This window comes from Empidonax traillii, unplaced genomic scaffold (genome assembly GCF_003031625.1).
Source record: "Empidonax traillii isolate 1590-97213 ecotype Southwest subspecies unplaced genomic scaffold, ASM303162v1 scaffold1198:size232379, whole genome shotgun sequence".
NCBI classification, from domain to species: domain Eukaryota; kingdom Metazoa; phylum Chordata; class Aves; order Passeriformes; family Tyrannidae; genus Empidonax; species Empidonax traillii.
In genome coordinates, this window is record NW_020956391.1 from 99,128 (window position 1) to 111,465 (window position 12,338).

General features: G+C 49.0%; 2 protein-coding genes across 3 annotated transcripts in view; one reads left to right on the forward strand and one right to left on the reverse strand.

Moving 5' to 3' along the window:
* LOC114069135 (heme-binding protein 2-like) overlaps nt 1-7,913 on the reverse strand; it is a 24,547-nt gene extending 16,634 nt beyond the window's left edge. Inside the window, exons 1-5 of one of the 2 annotated variants that reach the window (XM_027905729.1) lie at nt 7,696-7,913; nt 4,929-5,020; nt 3,682-3,823; nt 3,064-3,247; nt 2,327-2,514 (exon numbers count right to left, since the gene is read on the reverse strand). In XM_027905729.1, the coding sequence (XP_027761530.1) occupies nt 2,343-2,514; nt 3,064-3,247; nt 3,682-3,823; nt 4,929-5,020; nt 7,696-7,912 (807 nt within the window). In that variant the 5' untranslated portion in view covers nt 7,913 and the 3' untranslated portion in view covers nt 2,327-2,342. Of the gene's footprint in view, nt 1-2,291; nt 2,515-3,063; nt 3,248-3,681; nt 3,824-4,928; nt 5,021-7,695 lie in introns of those variants that run through there. The other variant, XM_027905728.1, reaches the window with a different exon arrangement.
* FANCM (FA complementation group M) overlaps nt 1-12,338 on the forward strand; it is a 47,637-nt gene that overhangs the window by 5,114 nt on the left and 30,185 nt on the right. The gene's annotated exons all lie outside the window — the stretch shown is intronic.

Consider the following 12,338-nt stretch of genomic DNA (forward strand, 5'->3'; position numbering starts at 1 on the left):
GGTTACAGCCCTCTTGCACGCTCCACAGCCATAAAGTGTATCTTCAAACGGCAGGTTGAGTAGTTTTGTCAGCAGCATAAGCCCTAACACGGTCAAAATAAATAAATACTACTGGCAGAAACACCAGGGAACGCTTGGCTGCAGTGGGGGATCAGCACACAGGGCAGCTGCTCGTGTCTCAGGGACAGGGATGTCTCCAGGACGAGCAGCTGAGTCACAGCAGGGCTGGGGCTGCCTGTGGCAAGGGACAGCACACACAGCAAGTGCTTTTTGCAGCAGAGGGTTAAAATGTAAACTATGTACAAACTGGTGCTCTGTGGTGGGAGGATTTCACTGCTTCCAAGGACTGTTCAGCATCTGCTGTGCCAAAGCGTTAAGATAATTTGTCTAACTGGCAAAAGCAATCAGATTGCAGAAACCTCTTTAATTTGGCATCAAAGCTTGCCAAAGGGGAAAATTATTTGTATTTGCTCTTTTAAAAATCTTGGGGGGGGGGGTGAGGACAAAACCTTCCTCCCTGGGCCTTCTATTCAACTGAATTTTTAAAAGCTTTTTGTTATTTTCTGTTAACTAAGAGCTTTTAGTTTAATACTGGCTGCCATTTCTTAATTTTCCTTTTCCCAGGCTGAGATTCTTCATTGCATTTTTGTTGGTTTGGGTTTTTTTTTTTTTCCTCCCTACGAGGACTGTTGGTTTGTTTGTGTTAAAACTAAGGCTTTTCTCTCTCTTTTTATTTTCTTTTTCCATTTTTCCCCTCTCCTTGCTGTGTCCCAAGGATCTCCATGCCCAGCAAGCACCGGAGGACACCTTGGTCCCACTTAAGCCGGGGCCAGCTGCACTCTGATCCTGCTGCTCAGGGAGAGGCTTTGGGTTAAGCTTAAAGCCAGTGGCACCAGGAGGCTTCAGGTTCTTCCAGAAGTACTCCATAAATCCATGCCTGGGGTTTTTTCACTCTGCTGGGAGTCAGCAGCAGCTGGCTCTGGTTGCTGGCCTGTAGGTTGTGATTAAAGAGCACAGAAGCTCTGTTTAAACCCTAAATCCTGCAATCAATAAATAATGCTGGTGATGTGCTCCATAAATTTTATATAAAAAGACACTTCTATTAGGCATAAACTCTCCCATCATATCAGTAGGGGGACACATTCAGGAGGGATTTTCTGAGAGCAAAACTGTTTGCTACCCCAGTTCTAAAGTGCAGTAGGTGCTCTTGGACTGTGTGAAACAGTGGGAGTGCTGCTCTCAGCCTTTCTGCCAGGCAGGCAGCTGTCTGTCTGTAGGATTATCTTATGGTGAAGGGCAAAAGAAACCAGAAACTGGGAATCAGGAAGAGAAAATTCTCACAGTGAGGGTGGTCAAACTGCAACAGGGCCCAGAGGGGCTGTGGGCTCCTCCTCCCTGGAGCTGCTCGAACTCCAGCTCTGCCTGCCCTCCTGTCTGCAGAGGTGACAGCCAGAGGTCACTTCTGGCTGGGATTTTTAATGTGATTCTGCGAATATTTTTGTCATTTATTACATTGATGGTGTGGCAAAAGGACTGAACAAATTAGTTACTTCACTGCAGTGTTTTGACATCCAGCAAAGTGGTGAGACAAAAGTGTTGAGAATACTGGAGTCAAAAATAACCAGCGGCTATTTAGGAATGCCAAAGACAGTCACAGGATTCCTGGGAGTGTGGGATTAAGGTAACCTGTAACTTTTGCCATCAAAACCTCAATGAGCATTAGGACTGTGGTGCCTTTTTGGTCTCTTCTCCAGTCTAAAGGTCCTTTGGTTGGGTGCTTTGTGAGGTAAGCATTAGGAATCTGTGTCATGGATGAGGACATCCAGAGCAGTCGCCATTGGCCTGCTCTGGCTCCTTGGGTCAATCCCAGGGGGCTAAATCTGGTAGTTCTCTTCAGGAACTATGACCTGGACATTCTTTTTCTGCCTATTGAGGTGGGTTTGGTGTGTTCCCACTGAAAGCCCCAGTGGGGTCTTGGTGCAGCACCAGGTGCCCAGAGCAGGAGCTCCAAGGTCTCCCCAGGGACCATCCCAAGCCACAAGCAGTCTAGGGATGCCAGTAAGTGGCTGAGGGGAGAGGTCTCTGCCTGCCTTATCTTGTAAACAAAAGATAAGGTGAACTAACTTATAAAGTGCTAAAACCCTCATTGAAATCGTGTAGAGACTGTCCAGGTTGACACAGGGGGCTGTGTTTGGGGTGGCCTGGGTGTGGTGGCTGGGCTGGGGGATTGCCTCCCTAGAGGGGCTCCGAGCCCCACTGCTGACCTGGGGCAGTGCAGCCGGTGTGAGCTGGGCCTGGGGCTGAGCAGGGCTGGGCAGGCAGCAACCAGCAGATCTGGCTCCTCAGGGCCGCTGCAGGAACCAGATCTCGTTGTGGCGGTTGGCGGCGGCGGGGTTGGTGTAGCCGGCGATGATGAAGGTGTCCTGCAGGCACAGCTCAGGGCTCTCCAGGATGGCTGCCAGCACGCTGATCTCTCTCATGATCGAGTCTTCATTGGTGATGCCTCTGAAGCTCCTGCAACAATTGGCTCCACGTCAGGTTCTTTTTAACATCCAGTTTTTCTGGAGCCTTCTACACGCTTTGGTTGTGCTTCCCCAGTGATACTGTGACAGATCTTAGCTTTGTCCCTGCCATGTTGGGTGCTTTGCTCCCAGCTACACAGAATAGCTGATGCTGGCTTATCACACATTTGCAGATGCATCAGTATACCAATTAATGCATAGGATCATGGAATGGACGCACAAGGATCACCCAGTGCAACCCCTGACCCTGCACATGCACCCCAACAATCTCCCCCCTCCCTCAGAGCGTTGTCCAAACCCTCCTGGAGCTCTGGCAGCCTTGGGGCCGTGCCCACTGCCCTGGGGAGCCTGTTCAGTGCCAACCACCCTCTGGGGGAAGTGCCTTTGTCTCACAGAAATTGTTAACCATTATTTCCAGGCAGTTTTTACAAGGTTTTGCCTTTGTTACCGTGTATAACTGGGTTTAAAAGATGTGGCCTGCCCCGACTGAGAGGTGCATGTTCTCCCTGCTGCCCCGGAGCAGCGCTGAGCCGTGTCTGACCTGCTGTAGACGATGGTGGAAGGCCACTCCTCGATGATGATGTCCGAGTCGAAGGGGTGTGGCGGCTCGTCCTGCAGCACCTCGGGCAGGTAGTAGGCGACGGTCACCGACTGTGTCATGGCCGACTGGGACTCGTTGGTGTGCACGATGGTCACGATGGGGATGGTGATCCCCAGGTACAGCCCTGGGGGACACAGGGTGTGCAGGAAACACAAAGGGAGCTTTACATGCTGTGCTGGGCTGCTGAACTCACACTGAGTCCTGTAAACCCCACAGGGTTACTAACAGGATGCTTTAGGCAGTGGGGCCCTGTATTCCAGGTTGGAAGCAGCACAGGCTGCCCAGAGAAGCTGTGGCTGCCCCTGGATCCCTGAAAGTGCCCAAGGCCAGGCTGGACAGGGCTCAGAGCAACCTGGGCTGGTGGAAGGTGTCCCTGCCCATGGCAGGGATGGCACTGGATGGGCTTTAAGGTCCACTCCATGATTTCTGTGATTCTTCTGGAAGGGCTAGAGCCAGGGTGGTGGATTTGGGAAAGCTAATAAAAGCATCTCCCGGTTAGGGAACTAAGGGCATAAATATAGTTGTATAACTCCAGTGCAGAGTTGTGGTGCCCATTACCTGAGGAGTTCTGCTCACAGATGTACCTCATGAGCTTCATGAAGCCCAGGCAGATGCTCTGCTCGTACTGTTTCTCCTTCATTTTTATGCAGGCCCACTTGGCCTTCCCATACTGCCTTTTCTCATAGAGCAGATCTCCCAGCTGCAATCACAGAGGGAAGGAGTTAGGGTTTCAATATCAGCAGCTGAAAACCCCCCACAAACAAATACATGTTTAGCACCAGAACAGCTGCATCTTTTTTCAACTGTCAGGGACGTGATCTTGAAGGGAACATGAGTTTCAATCCTTCCTCAGTATATCAACATATATCAATCATTTATTCAATATGAACTCAGGAAGGAATTTGCTGCTGCCCTCAGACCACAACCTATTTCAGCAGATTTCCAGGTAGTTCTCCTTTAAAATAAGGAACTGACATTTCTTGGGACTGTATTAACCATTTATTTGCAATTAGCAATGGACAGCCTTATTTTTTAGCTGCAGTTGTTACAGAAGTACTGAGAATTTGCTTTTAATTACAACAGGAACAGTCAGGAGTCCCAAACTGTTCAGATGAAACATGTTCCAATTATGATATTTATAAATGTGACTTATTATTTAAAAGAAATGTGACAAAAAGTCTTCATAGATGGTTAGTAAAGGTTTTCTGGGTCTGTTGATTTAAGGTTAGACCCTTGTTTGCACATTTCCTGAGCCAGAAGCAATTTGCTCCCATCATTTTCAGATTTGTATTAGAGGATGAGCCGGGGTTGCAGATTGCTGCTTTGTTTGGTAATCATCTGTGATACAAAAGAACTTTGGTTTGAAATTCAGATATTAATCTCTTTCAAGCACTCTTTGCTAAGGTTTTATTAACATGACTGTGTAAACAAGCAAATTTAAAGAACCAATTTAAATGGAGAAGACGGGGGTTTTATTTCAAATATCAAAATACGGGAACTTTTTGTTAAATCAGTTATAAAATGTCACAAAGGCTGTAATTCTTCTCTTTCTTATGAGTTTCCTGAGAGCTTTTACTTTGGAAAAAAGAAAAGTCACTTGTTAAAGGGGTGAGCTGTTCCAAGTGAAAGGAGTTAAACAGTTAGAATGCTTTGCACTTGGGGTGTTAGAAATCCTAGCGAGCTGAAAGGATTTGATAAGGAGCCCCATTTCTGAAAATCCTAACGGGTTGAAAGGGTTTGATGAGGAGCCCCGTTTGTGGAAGTGAGGTGTGAGAGCCCAGCCCGGCAGGGAGGGGCAGCAGTACCTTCTCCTTGCGCTGGATCAGGGTGAAGGGGATGGTCTGTCGCTCCTGGGGGTTGTTGTTCCTGGTCAGCTGCTGGATTGGCTCTGCCATGTCTGCAACACAAGGACACGGATCCCACTTCAGACTTAGAGATGCAAAAATTAGACTGAAATGTGTTGATTCCTGCTCTTAGTTAAGCTTTGGGGACTTTGGAAGCAGTTTAGTTTGCTCTTCTCTTAGGAAGGGCTCCCTGGCTGCTGCCTCTGTACTCTTAGGAAAAAGTTTCCCTCTCCCACTCCTCATGTTTGCAATTCCCCCCATTTTCTGGGCCAGTTTTCTGGCTCTGAGCAGCTGACATTCCCAGTTCTGGTGACTCTGCTGGTGTTGGAGTCCTGTGGATCCACACGAGGTAAATTGGCTTGGCTGCTCCTGGTCACCGGCTCAAGGGAATACTGCTGTGGAAACTCGAGTCCAAAAGCTGTTTAATTTTAATATTTTATTTTAGAGTTTGATATTTCTGAATTTAGTTTTTGAATCTATTTATATCTCTATTTGTAGATGAAAATTTAACATTAGTAGTTCTTAAAAGCAGTAAAATACATCTCCGATACCTCTCTGTTTCAGTGCATTATTAGTCAGGACATATGTTGAGTGCAAGGCCTGTGTTGTTGCTGTTTCCAGACCAGCTCCAATGGATAAAAGGAGCAAATAAATGATACTTTCCTAAATAAAACTGGCATTTCCTAGAACTCCTATGCCCCTCCAGTTGTGCCATTTCAGTGTGGTTGGATTAGGTGTGTTTGTAACTGTGGTTGCCCCGACATCAATTCTGGCTGAAGTTCCTAAATCAGCTCTGCTTTAGGGGTTGATCCCTGGCAGCCAGGCTTGGAAGCTGTGGATATGAGGTTAGCCTAAGGTATGGGAAGCCTCTCTTCCAGAGGGGTTGGTCCCTTGCTTTCCAAACTGAAGGGATAAAGGCATTTGTGTGCTCTGAGAGAGGATGAGACATTGAGTTCTGTGTGCTTTGAGAGCCTGGGTGTGGATTCTGCCCCACGCCCTCATGGTGTGTGCTGGACACGCAGCAAAAGGACACGTTTCAGCTGCAAGAGCTCTTTTCCTGGGTGTTTGAAGTGCCTCAGGATCTGAAGTGGAAAAGGCAGGATGATGGGAGAAGAGAGCATTATGATGTTTCAGGGAAGAGCAGAATTAAGATGCAGGAGAATTAACTTGGCCGAGGTCACTTGGTAAATCTGCAGCTGAGCGGGGAATCAAACCTCCATGTCCTGGCACCCAGTGCAGGGCTTTAGCTTTAAGACTAGTTAGAACAGTAAAGATCCCTAAACAAAGGGAAGGGGAAAAATAAAGGTGAGGAAGCTACATTAGGGATAACTTGAAACTTTTTTTTTTTTAAATATGTAATTGAGAATCAATGAAAATGTAACTAATTACTGACATATAAAATTGATCTCTTTGGAGGCTGAGGGAAAAGCAAAAGTAGATTAGCCTTCAGCACTTAATTTTCCAAGAATTAGGAAGCGTTTTAGGACTCTAAGCTTCTATTATTCTATATTGCATTTAATAACATTTGCTGAGTGTCACAGAGCAACCCTTCTTTAGCACAGGAACTGAAATGTGGTCAAATGCTACTTTTGACTTATTTCCTAGACTCTTTGTCCTTCCTGGTGGACCTCAGGAATCTCAGTGCAGGGTTTCACTGTGTATCACACCACCAGGGAGTTTTGTGGGAAGGAATTCAGTTTTCTGCTGCTCAGAGCTGCCCTAAAGGAGCCCTTTGGCTTCCAGCCCTTGACCTGCACTCGGTGTGTTAAATAGGGATCTCGCTCCTCTCTCGCCCCCTCCTGCCCTGTGGATTTGATGTGCCGATTCCAGACACAAACCTGGGGCTGCTGGAGTGTGTGTTGAATCTGTGGGATGGCACTGCTGGCACAGGGCAAGCAAAGACCCCTCTGAGGGGCACTGAGAACAGGGCAAGGCAGAGAATGCTGTTCAGACTCATCCTACCCTTCTTTTAGCATGTTAAACCATTACAAAGTCGAGATGAGACTTGGAGGTATGACTTAAAAAGGAGCTGGGACTCTCTTTGCTGCATTGGATTACAGTAATTTCCTTTAGGTGGTGTCTAGAGTCTGTTCAGGGTTTGCTGGTTCCCCCCGGGGAAGGTGGGCTACCTGAGCAGCAGAGATGGTTCACATCTCTCTGCTTCTCTGAGCAGTCACAGTTTCTGACTGAGCTGAGTTTGCAGTGACTCTGCTGCTTGTTTGGAGTTATGCGACAGTCTTTCAGACTCTCCAGTCTTTCTTAAAATTGAAAAGGAGCAATTTCTGACTGAGATAAGCCTGAGAAGCTCACTGTCAAAGAAGCAAAGTTGATCCTTCTACTTGTTTACTCTTTGCCATCTTTAAATACAACCATCTTTCTTTAAAGAGGTGACAGGAGCTTTTATAAACAAGAATGCTTTTGCAGGTAGCCAGCTCAGTGTTTAATTAAGACTGCAAACTCGCCCTGATGCTTTTCAGTAGGCACAGTCCCCCCAGCGCTACTGCAGCCGCCCCTCTGAGTTACGGCCCCTCTGCAGGGCCCCGTGCCAAGCTTTAGCTGCGTTGGTCGCAGAGCTGCAGCCCCTTACCGGGTGCTGTGCCCTGCCCCGCGCTGTGTCCCGCCTTCCCGGCCGGATCCCAGAGCCTGCCGCGGCGCGGGGCTGTCCCGCACGGCGCTCCGGAGCAGCCCGGCTCCCGTCCCGCTGCCCTAAGCGGCTTAGGGCGCTTACCGCGGGGCACGTCCACCTGGTGCCCCCTGCCCACGCTCTGCCAGTAGCTCAGCAGGCGCTCCTGCTCCTCGTCGTCCATGCGCTCGGCCGCCTCCTCCTCCAGGGAGCTGCCGTGGCTGTGGTACGCCGAGTCGGGGCTCTCCTCCAGCCCGTCCAGCTCCTCCAGCGTGATCGCGCCGGGCCCCGCGCCGCCCATGCGGCACCCGCCCGTCTCCATGGCCGGCAGCCGGGCTGGCACCGCTGCCAGCGCCCGCCGCTTTATCGGGATCGCCCTGCCCAGGGATTTGGGGGCGGGGGCACCCGCCTCTGCCCGCCCAGCGCCGGGGCAGGGCCGCCCGCGAGGTGCGGCGATGGATGGATGGAGGGATAGATAACAGATACATGGCGAGAGGGATGGGCAGCCGGGCACTGCGCACAGCCACTTTCCTCGGCCGCCCTGCTGCTCCGTAGCGTCTCTTCCCACGTGCTGTAGGGTCTGAGCAGTGCAGAACTTGAAGAAGTTTGTGTCATGAGTGTTTTTTTCACTCATTCCCTCTTTCCCAGCTATTCTCTTCATCGTTTATTTTCCCCACTGCACTGCATGTCCCGTTTGTCCTTCTTTGTCGTGATTTTATTTTACCACGACTAAAAGACAGATCTCTCGTTTTATTCAGGAGGCCTCTGAACCGAATAAAATTATTCCAAACTGATTCCAGTTAAGAGTGCAAAAGCCACGGGACATTTTGTTACTGATGTGATGCTTAATCTGCCCCCTCTCCTTTTTTCCCCTGTTTGTGGTCAGTACCTTTCCCCCAGGCTCGGCTGTGGTTACCCCAGCCCGGGGCTGAGCTTGCTGGCACAATGAACTGTGAGCTGCAAGTCCTGACAGTGCTCCTGACAGCACAGACCTCGATCCCGCTGTTCCTATGAAGTGCTCCTTTGGGAATCTGTAAGGGAGGAGCAGCTGCTGGTGGGAACATCCCGGGAGAGGGTTTGTTCCGAGCAGTGGCTGCAGTGAGTGGAGCTCAGCCCCACGGTGGGGGTGTTTGGCCTCCTGGCTGTGGGCAGTGAATCAGCATCCTGGCCAGCGCTGAAATCCCTGGGAAGGCAAATCCTGAGGAAGATTGGCTTTGGTGCTTGTTTGAGTGCCTGGCTGTGAGCTGATGTGATTTCACGGTCAGTGCAGAGCGCAGGGTTCACTGCCCACGTGCTGCAGGGGGTTTGTGGCAGTGCCCAGGTTCTCCTCTCGCATCCAGTGGGGAGCAGCTGCTGTGGGCAGGGACCCCCGGGGGGCACAGTGAGATCCATCCATCCACAGCCACCTCCACCTCCCACAGCTGCGGTGCTGTGGGTGAGGAATTTTCCACAGAATTCTGGAAGCTGGGTTGTTCCTACCAAGTGAGGGCATCCTGGCTCTTGCAGGTTTCTTCCAGGAAAATGTTCTTCCTGAGACAACAGGACTGTTTGGGGCAACCTGTGGAGGTTTTTCCTCTGCCTGTCCTGCATCAATAATTCCAGCAGTTTCCCAGGGAAGACAGTCCCAACTCGTGTGTTCAAGTTATAATGAAAATTAGTTGTTTAAGTGAAGTTATTTCTGTATAGAGGATTGTTAAGCATCGTTACTGGAGATTAGAGAAAAGAAAATGAAAAAATAACCTGAAAAATTGTTTAAAATCACAGCTAAATTTCTCTATATGTGTGAATTTGAGACATCCTGAGTGGGATGCTCCTCCATGTCCTGTGGCGAAGGGCTGGCAGTCACTCTCACTGAGTGGCAGGTTCATGCAGAAAAGCCACTTTTTTCTTATAACTTCTTAAGTGACAGGGTAAAATTGTTCTTTGTGTAATTAGTTGAAAAGTAAAAACTGTAGATCTTCTTGTTTTATAACCTTTAAGAACTGAAAAATGCTGTACCAGCAGAAAAGTCAGATGTTGGAAGAGGACAGAGTATTGGGTGTTTTTGATGGATCCCATGTTCCAGGGAAGAACAGCGTGTGCTCAGCGTGTAACACATCCCTGGGAGGCTGGGGAGGGTCTGAATGAGTTAATGTGAACTTAGCACAGAACTCTGAGCAGAGCCAAGATCATTACCGGGCTGATCAGTATTGGGTTTGGAGAATGACAGGATCAGCTTAAAAACACCGTGTCCTGCTGTGTCCCTGTTGTTTTCCTTTCCTTCCTGGCAAGGTGAGAAATGTCAGGAGGAAGCTCGAACAAAACAGCACTTTTGTCCCTCAGTTAGAGTTTGGTTGTGAAGTTTTATAGGGTGAAGAACTGAAAGTGGCTCTGGATTTGTTCTGGAGCTGTTTGTGTTACTGCCCTGCTCCTGGGCTGAGCCATCCCTTTAGGGCAGAGCAGAGTGCTGGGGGTGTGATGACATTCCCACAGAGCTGTGGGGTGGTGGCACCTCCTGGACACGAGTGTGGGCTCATTTCCCTCACACCCCTTCAGCACTGCCCCAGCGTGGTGGGGAGGGGCTGTGCAGGTGTCCCAGGCCAGGCTGGACGGGCTTGGAGCACCCTGAGCTGGTGAGGGTGTCCCTGCCCGTGGGCTTTGAGGTCCCTGCCACCCAAACCAGTGTGTGGTTCCATACTGGGCGCTGGAGATGCTGGAGCTGTGGGAGTTGGGAACCAGGGGAAGGGGCTGAAGGGAGGGGCAGCTCTATCTAACCCCAGAGTGGTGTGTAAAACCCAGCCAGGTGTGTCAGTGAAGCCTGGGGGTGCTGTAAACCCTTGGAGTGCTCGGTCTGGGGAGGTACAACCTGCACAGCAGCTGCTTTCTCCCAACCCTCCTTCTCTGCTGGGATAGAAGTGCTACAAACCCAGTTATTTATGTGTGTTTTTCTCTGGTAAAGAACCCTTCAAATCTGCAGTAAAATAATTAGGCCAGGGCATTAGTTTAGACCCTTTGGTATTCATTGTGCCAACAGAAAACAGATTAAAAGCAGTTTTAGTGAGGTGTAGCTGGCACAGTATCAGTTCTTTGTCTGGTAACACAAGTCCTCAGCTCCAAAAACAGGTTCTAAGCTCATCTTGGGTACGAGCTCCAAGAACTCCTTGTGGTTTGCTGTGGGAGATAGCTCGGAACAGAAAAGGTCTTTGTGTTCTTGGCAAGTTGAGTGAGGGTGGGATAGCTCAGCCAGTTGTGTCTGATGTGCTGGCTGTAAATCTGTCAGCTCTGGCCTCTGTTTAGGGAGCTGCAGAAAGCCACGAGCCCTCCTGAGCAATTAATTGAAATTAATTCTCCAGTCTGTTTGTGAAACGGGGAACACGACACTGCCATGTTTTGGAAAGATTGGGGGGACTTTTTCAGAAGTATTATCTTTGTAATTAAAAAGGAAGGTATGGAGGCAAGATAAATGCAATCAGTGAGCAGAGCCTGTGCCTGTGTCTCTCCTAAGTAGGTTATGTTTACTGTTCCCTGTTAGTTTTGAAGCTCCAGGTGACTGGATCCCGCTGTCTTTCATAACAGTCAGCCTGGGTTTGTTTTGCAGAAGGTGATTAAATCAGACAGGGGTGTACATTGAGCAAACAGGGACAGTATCATTTTCTTATACCTTTTAACTAGGTCAAGGGATAAAACACAAAAGTACATGTAATGAAAATTTCTTTTCAGAAAACAGCTCTGCAGCATGTATAGGAAATAATAAACCAGAGCTGAAATATTATACTTAGTGGGCTTTGCTCTTTAATGAAAACATTAATTACTCTTCTAGAGCAGCATTTGTGTTCAGGCTGACTCCATTTCCACTACTTCAGACATAGTCTGAGCTTCATCCTCAGCATTTCAAGTGTCCTCAATGTCCAGCTGATCAGGGTTTGATGGAAGGGTAATGAGCTGTTCCAGGGATATCCATTCAAGTAAAAAGCACTGAGTTATTCCTTGCATGGTCAACATTTCTGTTTATTTTATAAATACCTTTTTCTGTAAGCTGGCACAGACATTTCTGCCTCTGTCCTTTTAAAGGGACTGTCAGGTACCACCAAAAACAACAGAACAATAACAAACTGCTTGGCAAACACAGAGTTCTGAATTTGAAACTATAACAACCAAACCATATCTTTGGTTTTGTTCTCATTAATATGAGAAGAGACCCCTGTGCATCGAGCCTTCCCTGTGCCTTGGTGAATGGTTTTAACTGTATTTTAAGGAAACATAATTTGATTTCTTTGGTTTTTTTCCCCTTTCCTCCAGAAATTCCTGGCACTACTGTAGCTTCCAGTTGGTGTTTGCCTGTTGATGGTGTTAGCAGTGTTAGTGGTTTATTTGGTCTAATTAATCCATTAGCCTTAATTAGAAGGAATGCCTTGGGATGGAGCGTCTTGCTTTGCTTTCCCTGGGAGCTGTGTGAGGCCATGGCCTGTATCCCTGGGGATACAGGACAACCTGGACATGAGCTTGGAAGTGCCTGGGAGCCCGTTGGCCTCAGCTGGGGGTTTGGTGCCTGCAGCTGGTCTGACTCCAGCTGCCCAGGAGACCTGGAATGGGCAGGGGAGCTGTGCTGAGGCCAGAGTAAAGCCAGGGAATGGTTTAGGTGGGCAGGAACCTCAAAGCCCATCCAGTGCCACCCCTGCCACGGGCAGGGACACCTTCCACCAGCCCAGGTTGATCCAACCCGGCCTTGGACACTTCCAGGGATCCAGGGGCAGCCACAGCTTCTCTGC